The following is a 14,682-nucleotide window of genomic DNA, read 5'->3' on the forward strand; positions in this document are numbered from 1 at the left end:
CGGAAGTTCAAACTGATGCCAGTGGTCACGGCATAGGAGCAGTGTTAGCACAGCGCCAGCGTGGACATGATCGCGTTATAGCCTATGCCAGCCGACTTCTATCACCCGCCGAGCGCAATTATTCAATCACAGAGCGCGAGTGCCTCGCTCTTGTGTGGGCTGTTGCGAAATTTTGTCCATACTTGTACGGACGCCCCTTCTGTGTCATCACTGATCACCACGCTCTCTGCAAGCTATCCTCGCTCAAGGACCCCATGGGATGACTCGCTGGCTGGGCGTTACGCCTGCAAGAATATACCTTCTCCGTGGTATATAAAACGGGACGCTTGCACCAGGATGCCGATTGTTTGTCCCGCTACCCCGCCAACGAACCGGCTTATGCGGACGACATCGCTTGCGTTTTCTCTGTGTCCCAGTTGCTTGAAATCGGCAACGAGCAACGGCGCGATCCTTCATTACGAGCCCTCATCGATCGTCCGGAGTCAACTCCTGGCGACGCCTCTCTCCGGATGTTTCTCCTTAAGGAGGGTGCATTATACCGCCGCAATTTTGATCCACACGGCCTTGACCTTCTGCTCGTAATTCCATCGCACCTGCTTTCGACTGTCCTCCAGCAACTTCATGATCCTCCCTTGGCTGGACACTTGGGCGTCTCGCGCACATACGACCGTGTACGCCGTCGATTCTTTTGGCCGGGTCTCGCCCGCTCCGTGCGGCGCTACGTTGCCGCTTCTGAGCCCTGTCAGTGCCGGAAGAGGCCCTCCACACCTCCAGCTGAATGTCTCCAGCCAATCGACATCCCACCCGAACCCTTTTTCCGTGTTGGTCTAGACCTTCTTGGACCATTTCCTCTCTCGGGCTCCGGAAATAAATGGGTCGCCGTTGCTACCGATTATGCTACGCGGTACGCAATCACCAGAGCCCTCCCGACAAGTTGCGCTACTGACGTTGCGGACTTTCTGCTCTATGACATCATTTTTAATGCACGGTGCTCTGCGCCGATTACTCACTGACCGTGGCCGCAGCTTTCTGTCGGCAGTCGTCGACGACATCCTCCGCTCCTACTCGACAAAGCACAAGTTCAGCACGTCCTACCACCCACAGACCAACGGCCTCACGGAGCGCCTCAACCGGACCATCACCGACATGCTTTCGAAGTACGTTGCGACCGACCACCACGACTGGGATCTTCACTTACCACACGTGATGTTCGCGTATAATTCATCGCGTCACGACAGCGCCGGGTATTCACCATTCTATCTCCTATATGGCCGTGAACCCGTGTTGCCCTTGGACACTTTGCTGCCCTCGGCCACACGTTGCGCCACTGAATACGCCCGCGACGCGATCGCACACGCCGACCACGCACGCCAGCTCGCCCGCACCCGTCTCGAGGCCTCACAGGAGCATCAGAGATGCCTCTATGATTGCCACCATCATGACGCGCACTTTTCTCCGGGCTCTCTGGTGCTTCTCTGGTCACTCGTTCGATGTGTGGGCCTTTCAGAAAAGCTGCTGTCGCGCTACTCTGGCCCTTACCGTGTGGTGCGACAAGTGACTCATGTCATGTATGAAATCATCCTCGCCGATCTCTCAGCGTCATCATCAGCTGCAATTGATATCGTTCACGTGGCAAGACTAAAACCATACCACACACGTTTCACCGCGGATGTGTAGATTAAGCACCGGGACGGTGCTTCTATAGCCGCGGGTGATGCTACGGAACAGCCGCCATAGTGTGGCTGCGCTGAGGAGGACGAAGACGACGTGTGGGCCGGCTTGATATAGCGTCGCCATGTTGGCCTCCGTGAGCTCCCCTGTAAATAATTTGTAAATAGTATTCGGCTTAAGCTTCACGCAACAATATATATATATATATATATATATATATATATATATATATATATATATATATATATATATATATATATATATACACGTAGAGTTTCTCACTACATTACCTAGAGGGAAATCTGGCGCTGCAGCGCTGTGGTATGCGTGAGAATGCCGGTATATTGTGGATTCGGATTGGCATCGTTCTCGTAGAGACAGGACACCTTGAAGACGTGCTTGGCAAGTACCGTTCCGTCTGTCACAATGATTAATTTTCTACTAGAACAGCACGTGAAAAGCTGTTTTAGCTTTATTATTACGCGTAAACATGTTTTGTTTAACTATGAGAACTTGTTATAGCGTGTACGATTATATGTTACGTAAAAAGTATCAGCAGGCCGCTAAAGTTGGGGGACAGACGACAAGGTTCGCGCTCGCTTTGAAACAGTTGGTCGTCTGTTCTTGCTTTGCTTCGCTTGGTCATGCATTGTGGGTGAGTAAAGATGTAATATGCCTGAATGCAAACATCTTATGAAGATTTTGCTTTGAGAACGCGTTATTTGCGTAGCCATATCCACGTTTCAGACGAAACCTCTTACAACACCAGCCAACACGAGCCTCGCAGACGTATATACCGTCATTCCCATTACGGCACGGTGCCCCCTTAAGAAACTCCCATAGACGGTGGCGCCAGATTTCCCTCTAGGTGTTGTAGTGAGAAACTATATGTATATATATATATATATATATATATATATATATATATATATATATATATATATATATATAAGGAAAGGAAGAGAAAGCTTCTTCTCATGCACTCGTTTCCTCTTTAACCTTGCCCCCTGTTACCGAGCTTGTGCTTTCGCTTCATTACACTCTGCCACACTGCGTTTTTGAAACTCAGCGCGCAACCACATCAGATTTGTCGGTGTACCTTCTTCTTCAGACTAGTCATGACCACGGGAAAATTATTTTTTTCTCCTGCCCAAGCTTCCGTGTTGGTCCAGAGCGCGAACACGGCAAGTGTACTCCTCCAGAATTTCTGTCATCACAAATGGACCCTCAAATTATGCGCATAGTTTCTGGCCCTGTGGCAGACTACCTCGTTGGACCCATACCTCATCTCTTATATGGTACTGCGGCACGGAACGATGACGACCGTCGTAACGATACCTTTGAACATCCTGGGCTTTCGCGGAACTCTTGGGAGCTTCTTCTCTAATTTAGCGGCATGATGACTGTCGCACGGTGGGGCGTCCACATCTGATCGGTATATCCATCCAAATCGAGCACGTTAAGTCGGCGCAGCTGGTCATAGACTATTTTATATGGCGATGTCCCAGCTGAGCTCTCTAGGGCAGTGTTCACCCAATGAGCAGCAGCCTACAGATGTTTGCACCAGTATGCTTCTCGCGGCTTCCTGTTGCTGGAGTAGGAAGCCGAATGTGCTTGAACTGTCTGAATTAGCTCTCTCCGTCAGGCCGTTTGCTTGCGGATGGTGTGATGAGGCTTAGTGATGCTCAACTATTGCTTGCCTTAGGTAACACGGAGTTCGGAGCGGCATAAGGCAGGTGCCTGATCGGATATTTTGTAATACCGTATGCTTGAATAAACCGTTATTTACAGTCTCTTGTGGTTCTGAGATTTGTATTGCTCCGGCTATATGCGACACACACGTTCTTCCAGGATCGGCTCACTTTGCTATGAAACTTTATCACCAGGGTCAGCCACGACCCTGACAGTATTACGACGACGCAGTGACGACGTCTGAATGACGAAGAAGAAATGGAAGGACGTCGATGGAACGACGAAGGCGGCAGGACGCCAGTGAAACCTCCCGGATGCCATTCAAATCAGTGCATTTTTCTGGATGCTTTGCTTAAGATTCTTACGGAATCTGTATGAATTCTATATAAATACTGCGTGATTTCGACGTGAATCGTATGGAAAATATAAAATTTTTGAAGTGCTTACGGAATGTTTTAGTAGGGGACGACGGCGGCCATAACGAAAATGGGATAACGATTCTGAAATGAATGCGATGGTAAAGTGATGACAGCGTCAAGAAAGCGACACGAGGACAATGGTATTACGGTGAGGGCATGACGACGATGTGGTGACGACGTCGGCGTGACAGCAGCAGTATGACGGATATCAAACGACAAAGGTGAAGTATTGCATAAAAAAACCAGTCAAAAAGACGGACACATGAAATATACAGGAAGACAGGAAAGAGGCTGGTTATAAAGGACACTGTGTCGCGTGACTATCGCATAATCGGGTTATCACAACCAACCGTCAAGGAAAAGCCAATAAATTCCAAAGGCCGCATGCAACTTGTATCTTCCAAGGGATCTCACATCTATCCCGCCTCTTTCCTGTCTTCTCGTATTTTTCCTGTGTGCGTGTTTTTTTTTTGCAGCTTTTTTTTAACACAATGCACCAACTAGCCCAACAACGTGTTTTACTAGTAACGCTGAAGTGACGAATACAGAATCACCGCGATGGCATCACGCCGATGGTATGACGACGAATGCGTGACGACCACTGTATGACGACGAGGCAATGACGATAACGGCCCGGTGGTGGCGACTTTGGCCTTGGGCTGCAAAGCCCGAGAGTGTGGAATAAAATCCGGGCTGCAGCGACGGCATTTAGATGCGGGCGAAAGGCAAGAATGCCCGTGTTGCGTGCATTGGGTACACATTAAAGAACACCATTTGGTCAAAATTATTCCAGAGCTCCCACAAGGCCGTGCCTCCGTTCATATCGTGATTGTGGCACGTAAAACCCCATCATGACAACAACGGCTTGATGACAATGGCATGATAAGTTAAAAGAACAACTTAAGGGCCACGCAAAGAGCGACGAAACCAGAAGTCTTAGGTGTAACGTTAAGAGACAGGAAGAGAGCAGACGGGAATAACCGATATTCTACTTTACTGGAGAAAATATTGGAGCTCGGCAGTCTTTGTAATGCGCAGGGTAGATAACCGGTGATCTAATATAGTAACAGAAAAGGTGCCAAAGGAAGGGAAGCGCAATCGAGGACGGCAGAAACTAGGTGGCATGATGAAATTAGGAAATTTGCAGGCGCAAGTTGGAATCAGCTTGAGCAAAACAGGGGTATATGGAGATTGCAGGGAGCGGCCCTCGTCCCGCAGAGGACATGAAAACAGGCTGATTATGTTGACGATGCTGATGATGAATGTCATGAAAATGGCAATATAATCACGACTGCATGACGGCAATGGAATAACGAAGGTGGTATGACGACGACGGCATGACGGAAATGAGATGACGATCCTGAATTGATGACGCTACAACGACAGCTCGATCATGACAGCGTGAATGAATGTATGAAGACGACGGCATGACGAGAGTGACGAAGCAGGAAGAACAACGAATAAACGACCAAAACGGCATTACGACGACGGTATGACAATGAATGAATGACGACAGTATGACTACTTCGCCAGGATGACGGCGGGCTGCTTTAAAGAATTTTCTCAATTAAAAGCGGCTTAATGAGGCTGACTAGATAGATAGATAGATAGATAGATAGATAGATAGATAGATAGATAGATAGATAGATAGATAGATAGATAGATAGATAGATAGATAGATAGATAGATACGTGGACACAAAGTAGCTGAAGTAGAATAAGAACGTGTACGGTGTTAATACGTGCGTGCCAGCGTGCTTACGGGTTTCGCAGTAAGACAAAGGCGCTATTCGCCTACAAGTTCAACCCAAGTGCTTGCACACAACATTACCAGTCTTCTGCCAAGCTCTGGGCTTCGCCAGTTGTACTGGTACAAAATCAAGATGGCGGTGTGCGTTGTACAGCTATAGTTGTTATGGAATCACTCCCTTAGTCGTTTTGATGTCCGGCGCTGTCTGTCACAGAAATCCCAAGGTGCTTTGCGAGTTTACATATAAAGAGCAGGCACCCTACAATGGTATTAGGACTGAATAAACCATGCCTTATGTATTGATGCCTTGTATTTTGTGCCGGTGATGTGATTTGTAAAATGTTAATGCATTAAAATGAATTGCAAACTCATTGAAGCATAAGAGCTGCAAGGAGACGAGGGGTGTGACCGATGTCCGTGCAATGTACGCTAAAACGCGCATTAAGTGAGTCAATGTTAACAGAACATGTATTGGTACGTGACGCAGGACGACAGAGAGAGGACCGTGGTGCCGTGTGACAAGTGGAATTACGACATCAAGGACTGGCACGACAGTGTCGTGAGCCGATTCGACCTCGTGTGCGGACGGGCGTACCTCGTGGACCTGACATCAGTATTACCATCGTTGGTTTACGCGCTGCTGTCGCCGGTCGCAGGATTCGCATCCGACCGTATAGGTCGCAAGCCAGTGAATTGGGCGTGCGGTTGTCTACTGTTCTTCTCCGCGGTCGGCAGCAGCGTCGCCATGAACTACGCATTTTTCTTGATCAACCGCCTCTTGTTGATAGCGTCCGGCAGCGCTGCCTACCTGACGATGTTCATCCTCCTGTACGAGGTGACAGGACAAGAACAACGCTGGCTATATACGCTGTTCAACACGGCCGTGGCGGGTGCTCTGGTTCCTCCCTTCATGCACCTGCTGGCCCACGTGGAGCCAAGTTGGATGACCTCCCACGCGGTTCTCATCCTTCCTATCGGCATCTACTGGGCCTGGTGCTTTCTTCTGGACGAGTCGCCCGCTTGGCTCCTCGCCACTTGGAGGGTACGCGAGGCCGAGGTTGCCGTCTTGTCAGCGGCGAGACTCAACGACATGAGCAAGGAGAAGGCCATAAAGGGTTTGCAACATCTTCTAGCCGAGCTGACGAGACTGAAGCCCGCAGAGGGGTCGGTGATCACAGTGTCCGCGGCTGAAGGTATCCTCGAGACCGTCAAGTTGCGACGACGCGCCGTGGCCGCATTTATCTCGAGGTTCACGGCGAGCGGCATCTACTTTGGCCTCACCATCAGTGACAAGGCATCCGGGAACATCTGGCAGCTGGTGCACGTTGTCCTGACGAGTGCCTGCTATGCGTTTGTGATCCGGGTGACGAACAAGTGGGGCGTGCGCGACGCACTGTCTATGTTGCTAGCCGCCACTTGCGCCTTCACCCTCGTGAAGGCCATGACGGTGTACGGAGGGCTAGACCTTGCAGCTGCCTGCGTGCACGCAGTGATGAAGGTTGTGGTGAGCTGCACTATGAGCGTGGTCATGTGCTACGCGGGAGACACTTTCCCCACTAGGATTCGGAGCGCCGGGGTGAGCCTGTCGGTGTTCGCAAGTGGTATCGGGTCTATGGTGGGAATCTCTATCTCAAAGGTGCGCATTGTGCGGCAACATTTCTTCTTCGAGGCCTTCTACACCATGATGACGCTGTTAAGCATTGCGGTAGTGCAGTGGCTGCCTGAAGTGTTCATTAAGAAGTACGAGAGCGAGGTGCAACCCTTGGACATCAGGAATGCGGAGGAGCGTAAGCTCGCTATGCAGGCGTCGCTGTCTACCCTAGAGACTAAAAGATCAAGGACGGCTCATCATGTTAAGGAGAACATGGGAGTTGCGCCATAATAGTGGTCTCCTGAACATCAGATACTACAGTGTACATAAAAACGGATTGCAAGTGCTTTACTCTTCGCCCTTGTAAGAAAACTTTGGATAGATTCGGACACAGCTTTTGTTGGCACGCAGCACGAGAAGTGTCATCCAACATCACACTGCTCAACGAACTTTAACCGCTGTGAAGCTCGCGCTATTCAGCCTATGCTGCAAGGATAAATGTAGACAGTACGGATGTGCCATATTTTTTATTGTAAGTAATTTCTTGCTTTGCTAGGATGATATTGCACTGTTAGAAAGTTCAGAATTAAGTAAATATATGCGCTGAATATTTGTGCACGTGGCCTTAGCAACCAAAAATAAGAAGGAAAAACATCGCCTCTAGATTGCCTGTGTATTTGGTTGACTTATTTTGAGCCATCTTCTGTTCCGATAGTGAGCAAAACAACAAGCGATAGTCCTTAATTGACTGGTTCTGATAATACCGCTAAAAGAATCATTGCGGTATGGTTAGGATATAGATTTTGCCTGGTCGCGTATTGTGCCATATAATCGTTAACTGCACGAGCTTCGTGGAATACGACAGCGCGTCGTCATTGTCACTTCTCTATGACAGGTATTCACTACGAATGGTGGACCAAGAATGGCACGCAGTACTGTGCATTGCTGGTAACACTTGCCCTGGCGTTAGACTATCGTGCTGGTGAAAATTCGCCAGGCCACCAGCTGCCAGAACGATGCCAGTTTCACTGCGTGTCACAGCCTCGATGCGGGAACTTGCATTCAACCGCTCAGTCTTGCACAAGGCCAGTGCTTGTCCACAAGGCTCTTGCAGTCGAAGAATCTGACCGCCGTATTCACAAACGCACCTCGACTCGACCCTCCATTCGAAATGCTCCATGAGGGCGGTTTTTCGTTTAACAAATCGTGCTCCACTCAAAACGCTCCTCGAGTGAAGGAAAGTTGGAGGATTTTACTCAAGAATCTCAAAGTAGCCCCGCAGCTACCTGAATCGCTCCTCGAGTGAAGTTAGTGCGTAAACATGGTTGCTATGTGATCTGTCGCTCGGCCCGTCATTTTTATGCGTTGCATATTGCAATCACTCAGTTCAGGCCTTGGGCGCGGCCGGGCAGCCACCATTGACCTTTAGCGCAATCACGTGACGTGACGTCACGACAGCCGGAGGAAAAGCTGGGCCCCAACTCGCGCGGTCGCGCGCGGCCGCAGCCACCACCTGACTCCCGCTCCTCCCGCTAGGGGCGCTGCGCCGGCGCGTGACGTCACGGAGGAAAAGCTGGGCCCCAACTCGCGCGGTCGCGCGCGGCCGCAGCCACCATCTGACTCCCGCTCCTCCCGCTAGGGGCGCTGCGCCGGCGCGTGACGTCACGGAGGAAAAGCTAGGCCCCAACTGGCGCGGGCGCGCGCGGCCGCAGCCACCACCTGACCGCGCAATATGCAACGCATTCTTGGCTTAACATAGCTAAGCCTGGCCATTTTTTTTCGGTGGATGCCAGTTACTTCCGTATGCTCCGTATCTCCGAACTCCGTATGCTCCCTATGCTCCGTGCTCCGAACGATGCACCGGGTTTTCAAGAGCTTCGTTTTATGGACCGGTGCAATCCTATGGAGCGCTTCGGCAACGGAATCATTTCACTGCGGCACCGAGACAGATCGGCCGTCCTGCCAAGACTGCGAGCTAGTGCAGTGACTCGTCTTTCTGCGTGCATGGGCCAGTTGTTGACTTGCATACGGGTATTCTTCGTACCAGTGCTCCAAAACTACTACTGGCGCCAGCGCATTCACGTGTTTCTGGCGGCTGATCGTGCAAAGCCGCATCAGTTCAAGCACGGCGCGAAACATAACTGCGGCGGACTTAGAACTTATGAAAACAACTATGAAGATTCCGATCATTAGTGCGTGTATTGCTTGTGCAAGCGCCGGCAGTCGCCCCGTCCGCGTGGTTTGCACTAGGGAAGATGGTCACTGACTACGCTAATCCAAGGACGGTGAAGCAGACCGCAGCAAGGCGATGGTCTCTATAAACGAGGAGGTGCGATCACTTTTTTCAATTGTCCTCAATTTCATGCAGCTAGTTGCGCTAGGGAAAGAAATGTGCAGTAATATTGCGTAGACCACTTGCAGTTGGTGGAACTTAAAGCCATTAACAATGATTACGTGTGCCTTGCTTCAAAATATTCATTTTAATCAGCTTATCATGCCTATGAACATCCGAGCCTAAAGGGAAAGTGACAAACCATGAAACGGCATTCAGAATTTAACCGGCCGGTATACACGGGTGAATGGAATGTCTTATTTGAATAACAAACACACAACAACAATACAATACATTATAGTTTTTGTAGACCACATTATGTTTATTGTGATGAAAAACGCTGTAGCTCCTACTAGAGACAGCGCTAGCAAGTGGTAGCAGATATATCTCGCATATCTTTGTTGGGAACATTCCAGCTCTCTAGAGGTTTCATTATGTAAGTGTTAGATCGCCTTATGTCAGTCTGACTGCGCAAGTGACAGAGCAGCTAAAAATCATTCTTTGAAAATATAACTAAAAACAGCTCGAGCTCATTATTGTAAAAAATCGCATTGTAGAATGTAATCAGTATGAAAAGTAAAGTAAAGAAAACGAATACAGTACACAAGCTTCTTTTCATGGACATTCACATTATTGTATGTTTATCACCAACCTGCTGTCTATCAACACCCTGTCTTATGCAGGAACCAGGCTGCAAACACAAGCACGAGGAGCAACTGCCTTTCCAAGTGTGCTGTGTGTGACGCGCTTGCATTGGTGTGCAAGTGGAGAGCTCCAGATAGAGTGTTTTGTTGCACTTCAGTAGCTGTCGCACTGTTCTGGCTAAGACGTCTATCTTATCGCATCTGACATCCTATCAGCTCAATCATCACCGTTGAAAGCAGTTTGACTGCTTGCGTTTGCTTTCATAGACACGGTGTAGTGGAAGTCATGGTATTTTTCGTCGACCCGCCGTGGTTGCTTAGTGGCTATGGTGTTAGGCAGCTGAGCACGAGGGCGCGGGATCGAATCCCGGCCACGGCGGCCGGATTTCGATGGGGGCGAAATGTGAAAACACCCGTGTACTTATAGGTGCACGTTAAAGAACCCCCACTACGGCGTGCCTCATAATCAGAAAGTGGTTTTGGCACGTAAAACCCTATAATTAAATTTCTCATCAAGGCTTCTTTTTTTCAGCCATATTTCTGCATCCCTTATGTATGTATCCCTTATAGTTTTTCGTCAATCTAAATGCCAATGTTTTCTAAAACAATAAATTAGCATTATGCTCGTCTTTTCGTACTTAAATAGTACGAAAATACAGCATGAACTCTGATCCTATAAACAGAAGCACTGTTCACAAATATATTTTTGAATAAAACATCATCTGTCTTCTAGACAGTAGCTTGTCTGGTGTAGGCGCCCGACGGCGTGTAATGGCAAATCATAGGAGAGTATATGCTGTTTCTGCTGTAGTTCTAGCTTCACGAATGCCGAGGGCCGGAACAGTGTACTTCTTCCATTGATACGAATGACGACAGCTGGCTTCCATGGGACTTGTAGAACTTCAGCAATTGACCAAGGAACAAAACCCAGGGTAGCAGCGTGTCTTGTGGTACCCCAACGCAAGCCAAATGGTGATGCGGACTGTCACAATCACGATGCTGAAAAATACAGTATAGAGTGCATCACTACCATTACTTCAGACAAGCTGAGATCAACCATCAAAATTATGACCTATTTCTTAATGTACACTTGTTCATGCTAAAGTAGCTTCAGCATAACACTAATATAGCAAACAATAAGCAAATATTAACTCGCATGACGACCACATAACATTAACCAACGACTTTAAAGCTGTGTCTAACTGGCGCGTCTACTGGCAGATGACAATCGATACTAAGAAATCTGCTGTTCTTTCAATCACCAGATAGAAAACGAACTCGGGCTTTATGTATACTGTTAACGACGTGCCACTAATACGATTTCATGAACACAAGTACCTCGGATTAACGTTAACACATGACTTCAGATCGAACTCCCATATAACGTTACAGCGACTGCAATGAAACGCCTTTTCTTACTAGCACCACCCGATACAAAACTTCTGGCTTACAAAACTTTCGACAGGTCAGTCCTTGAGTACGCACATGTTATCTGGTCCCCATACACCAAACAATTATAATACTAGAAGGTGCCCAAAGGAAACCTTTACGGTATATATACAATAAACATAAATTAACAGACTCGCCCACCGAACTACTTAACAAAGCCGAAATTCTAACAATTCTAACAGTACGAAATCGAACTGTACAAGCCCGCTCTAACCCTATGTACCAGCTCTTACACAAAGAGCTTAATATTAACCTCTAGATACATCTCCAGAAATGAAACACGGCCAACGCGACATAAAAACACACAAACACTCAATGAGCATTCTTTTCATACCAATTGCTTTAAGAATTCATTCTTTCCTTTAGCGATAAGAGAGTGGAATAAACTGAGTGAATCCATTAGTAACAGCTCCTCATTAGATACATTTGCTAATTCAGTGGAAAAACATTTCCTTGCCTCACAGCTCTGATTTACATACTCAGGTTTGTTACCGATCTTGATAGTCTAACACTTTAATCTATGAGTGTTCTTTTTGTATGATGCATATAGGCATGACTGAATTCTGTTTTTCATGCTCATTCGGTATTTTATATCACATGTGCTTTCAGGTGCGCTTTCTTGTTTGGTGTCTTCTTTTCTCAGATTCTTCTTCGTTATAGTATAATGTACCCCAATATTGCATTTGTGATGAAGTAGTTCATTCTTTTGTTTAGCGAAGCCAGAACCTTTGCAATAACCACTTATGATTATATAATATATTTATATTCTTTGTTCGCAAATACTACCATATGTACTTGCCCTTCCTGTTATAATCCCATGAGGGATTGACAGTATGTGAAATAAATAAATATATAATTAAATAAATAAATAAATACATAAATTTATAAATAAATAAATAATACTAGAGTGCTCACAACAAATGCTACGGAATGACTGCTTCACAAATTGTGGACAGTAAAAAGCACACGTCGCAATTGCAACACATCATGGGCAACTGGTGACTTAACACATCATAATCATTATTTGCTCTCCGAAACAAGTTTATATGACAGTTAAAGAGGAATAAAATATGAATGATTTCATTATGATATAGCTGTTTCATGTTTATTCGAAATAATACGGTGTCCATTTCGCCATTTTGTCAATGTGGAGGCACGTAACATCAATATTATTAAAAAGTTTATGAAAATAAGCACAGACTAATTATCGGGCAGGTTAGTCAAGTACTTCTTGAGCTCCTAACTTCTTTCAGGGAAGCAAACTGGTGCAATTCCAACAGGCAGTCACCGTATCTATTGGTGCTTTCAAGTCTGCCACAAGCCTTACTGTGCAATACAGGCGTTTTTTCGTCGACTGGCCTTTGCAAGGTTCACATCCTGCACCAGAATGCCAAAAATGTTATGTATACAGGGCGTCGCGCGATAAGTAAGTTAAATGTACCTAGGCAACGGAAATGACATAGCACAACTAAAAGAACGTGGCCATTGCGCGAACTTGAAAGCACAGTTTATGGAACTTACGTCAGATGCTAGCACATAGCACAATGAAAAAGGTAAGTCGAAAAAAACACTACTGCTGCTGATGAGCTACTGACAAAAGACTGTTGAGAAGCTTAAAGCATCGTGTAGCGTTTATGTGAAGTAAGAAAGCGCTGGAAATGCAGGGACCAGTGCTGGTTCATTGACCATATATGCGACAATTTGAACAAACCGACTAACCATCACGGCTTCTAAAACAAAGTACAGGACTCAAAAACGCCTTTCTTCAACCTGTCGGTGCTGCGCACTCAACCATTTGCATTCTGCCATATGTATACTATGATTGCTTTTCCTGTGCTAAAAGGTTTCATACGCGATACTGGAATGATTGTTCGACATAGGCGCCGATGGGTACATTCTGCATCTTTGTTTAAAAAAGCAGAACCGATAACAGACTGTTGTGCCGAATCTCCCAGAAGCTCCGTAATAAAAAAAAAATTGTTCTGCGCAAGCTAATTTCGCCTCTAAAAAATCTCAGTGTACTTTCACTCATTAAAGAAGGATGACTAGCCAAGCTGTGTATGTGGGCCCCTTAATGGCGACAAATCCTCCTCCGCTGTGGCGGCCCTGCATTGCACTATCTTCAGGATCGGCCCACGTAGGGGAGTGCTTAACGCCTGCTTTACTTTCGCCGCAGGTCGGCCCGGCATTGCACTAACTTCGGAGTCGGCCCACGTATGGAAAGTGCTTGATGCCCGCTTCACCTCAGCCACGGGTCGGCCTGGCATTGCACTATCTTCGGGATAGGCCCACGTATGGGCAGTGCTTAACGCCTGCTTCTTCTCCGGCGCGGGTCGGGCCGGCATTGTACTATCTTCGGCATCGGCCCACGTAGGGGGGGGGTGCTTAACGCCTGCTTCACCTCCGCCATGGGTTGGTGTGGCATTGCCCTATCTTCGGGATTGGTCCCCGTATGGGGAGTGCTTAACGCCTGCTTTGCCTCCGCCAGGGGTCGGCCCGGCATTGCAATATCTCCGGGATCAGCCCACGTATGGGGATGTGCTTAACGCCTGCTTCACCTACGCGGCGGGTCGGTCGGGTATGGCACTATCTTCGGGATTGGCCCACGTATGGGGAGTACTTAACACCTGCTTCATATCCGTGCGGGTCGGCCCGCAATCGCATTATCGTCGGGACCGGCCCACGTATGGGGAGTGCTTAACGCCTGCTTTACCTTCGCCGCGGGTCCGGTCGGTATTGCACTATCGCCGGGATCGGCCCGCGTATGGGGAGTGCTTAACGGCTCCTTCACCTTCACGGCGGATTCACGGTTTTTTGCTTACGACCCAAAAATTTCATTGGACGGTAGATGTATACAGCTTCGCTGTAATATGCTTGAGGTGCTAATGCCTGCAGCATGAACAGCTGAAGTCGGTCATACTTGAGCACATGGGAAACGGTTTATCGATAGCGCCGCAGCAACCTCACGAAAACCGAATCAACATTATGCGCTTCAATGCAAAAATAGCTCACTCACCCATATTTACAGTCCTATTGATGCTTTCAGCGAACTTTCAGCACCACTCTGTCTTGAAAGTAAACAAAGCTCAAAGCTGCCCATCGGCCGTTCCATTTGTGGCCTCCTTCGAAGTCAAC

General features: G+C 47.7%; 1 protein-coding gene across 1 annotated transcript in view; it reads left to right on the forward strand.

Annotated features, from left to right (window-relative positions):
• Positions 1–7,844, forward strand: part of LOC142574790 (organic cation transporter protein-like) — a 47,260-nt gene extending 39,416 nt beyond the window's left edge. The window contains exon 2 of the mRNA XM_075683803.1: positions 6,019–7,844. Within this exon, the coding sequence (XP_075539918.1) occupies positions 6,019–7,413 (1,395 nt within the window). The 3' untranslated portion in view covers positions 7,414–7,844. The remainder of the gene's footprint in view (positions 1–6,018) is intronic.
• Positions 7,845–14,682: the final 6,838 nt, after the last annotated feature.

The sequence above is a fragment of the Dermacentor variabilis genome, chromosome 3 (assembly GCF_050947875.1).
Source record: "Dermacentor variabilis isolate Ectoservices chromosome 3, ASM5094787v1, whole genome shotgun sequence".
Classification (NCBI taxonomy): Eukaryota; Metazoa; Arthropoda; class Arachnida; order Ixodida; family Ixodidae; genus Dermacentor; species Dermacentor variabilis.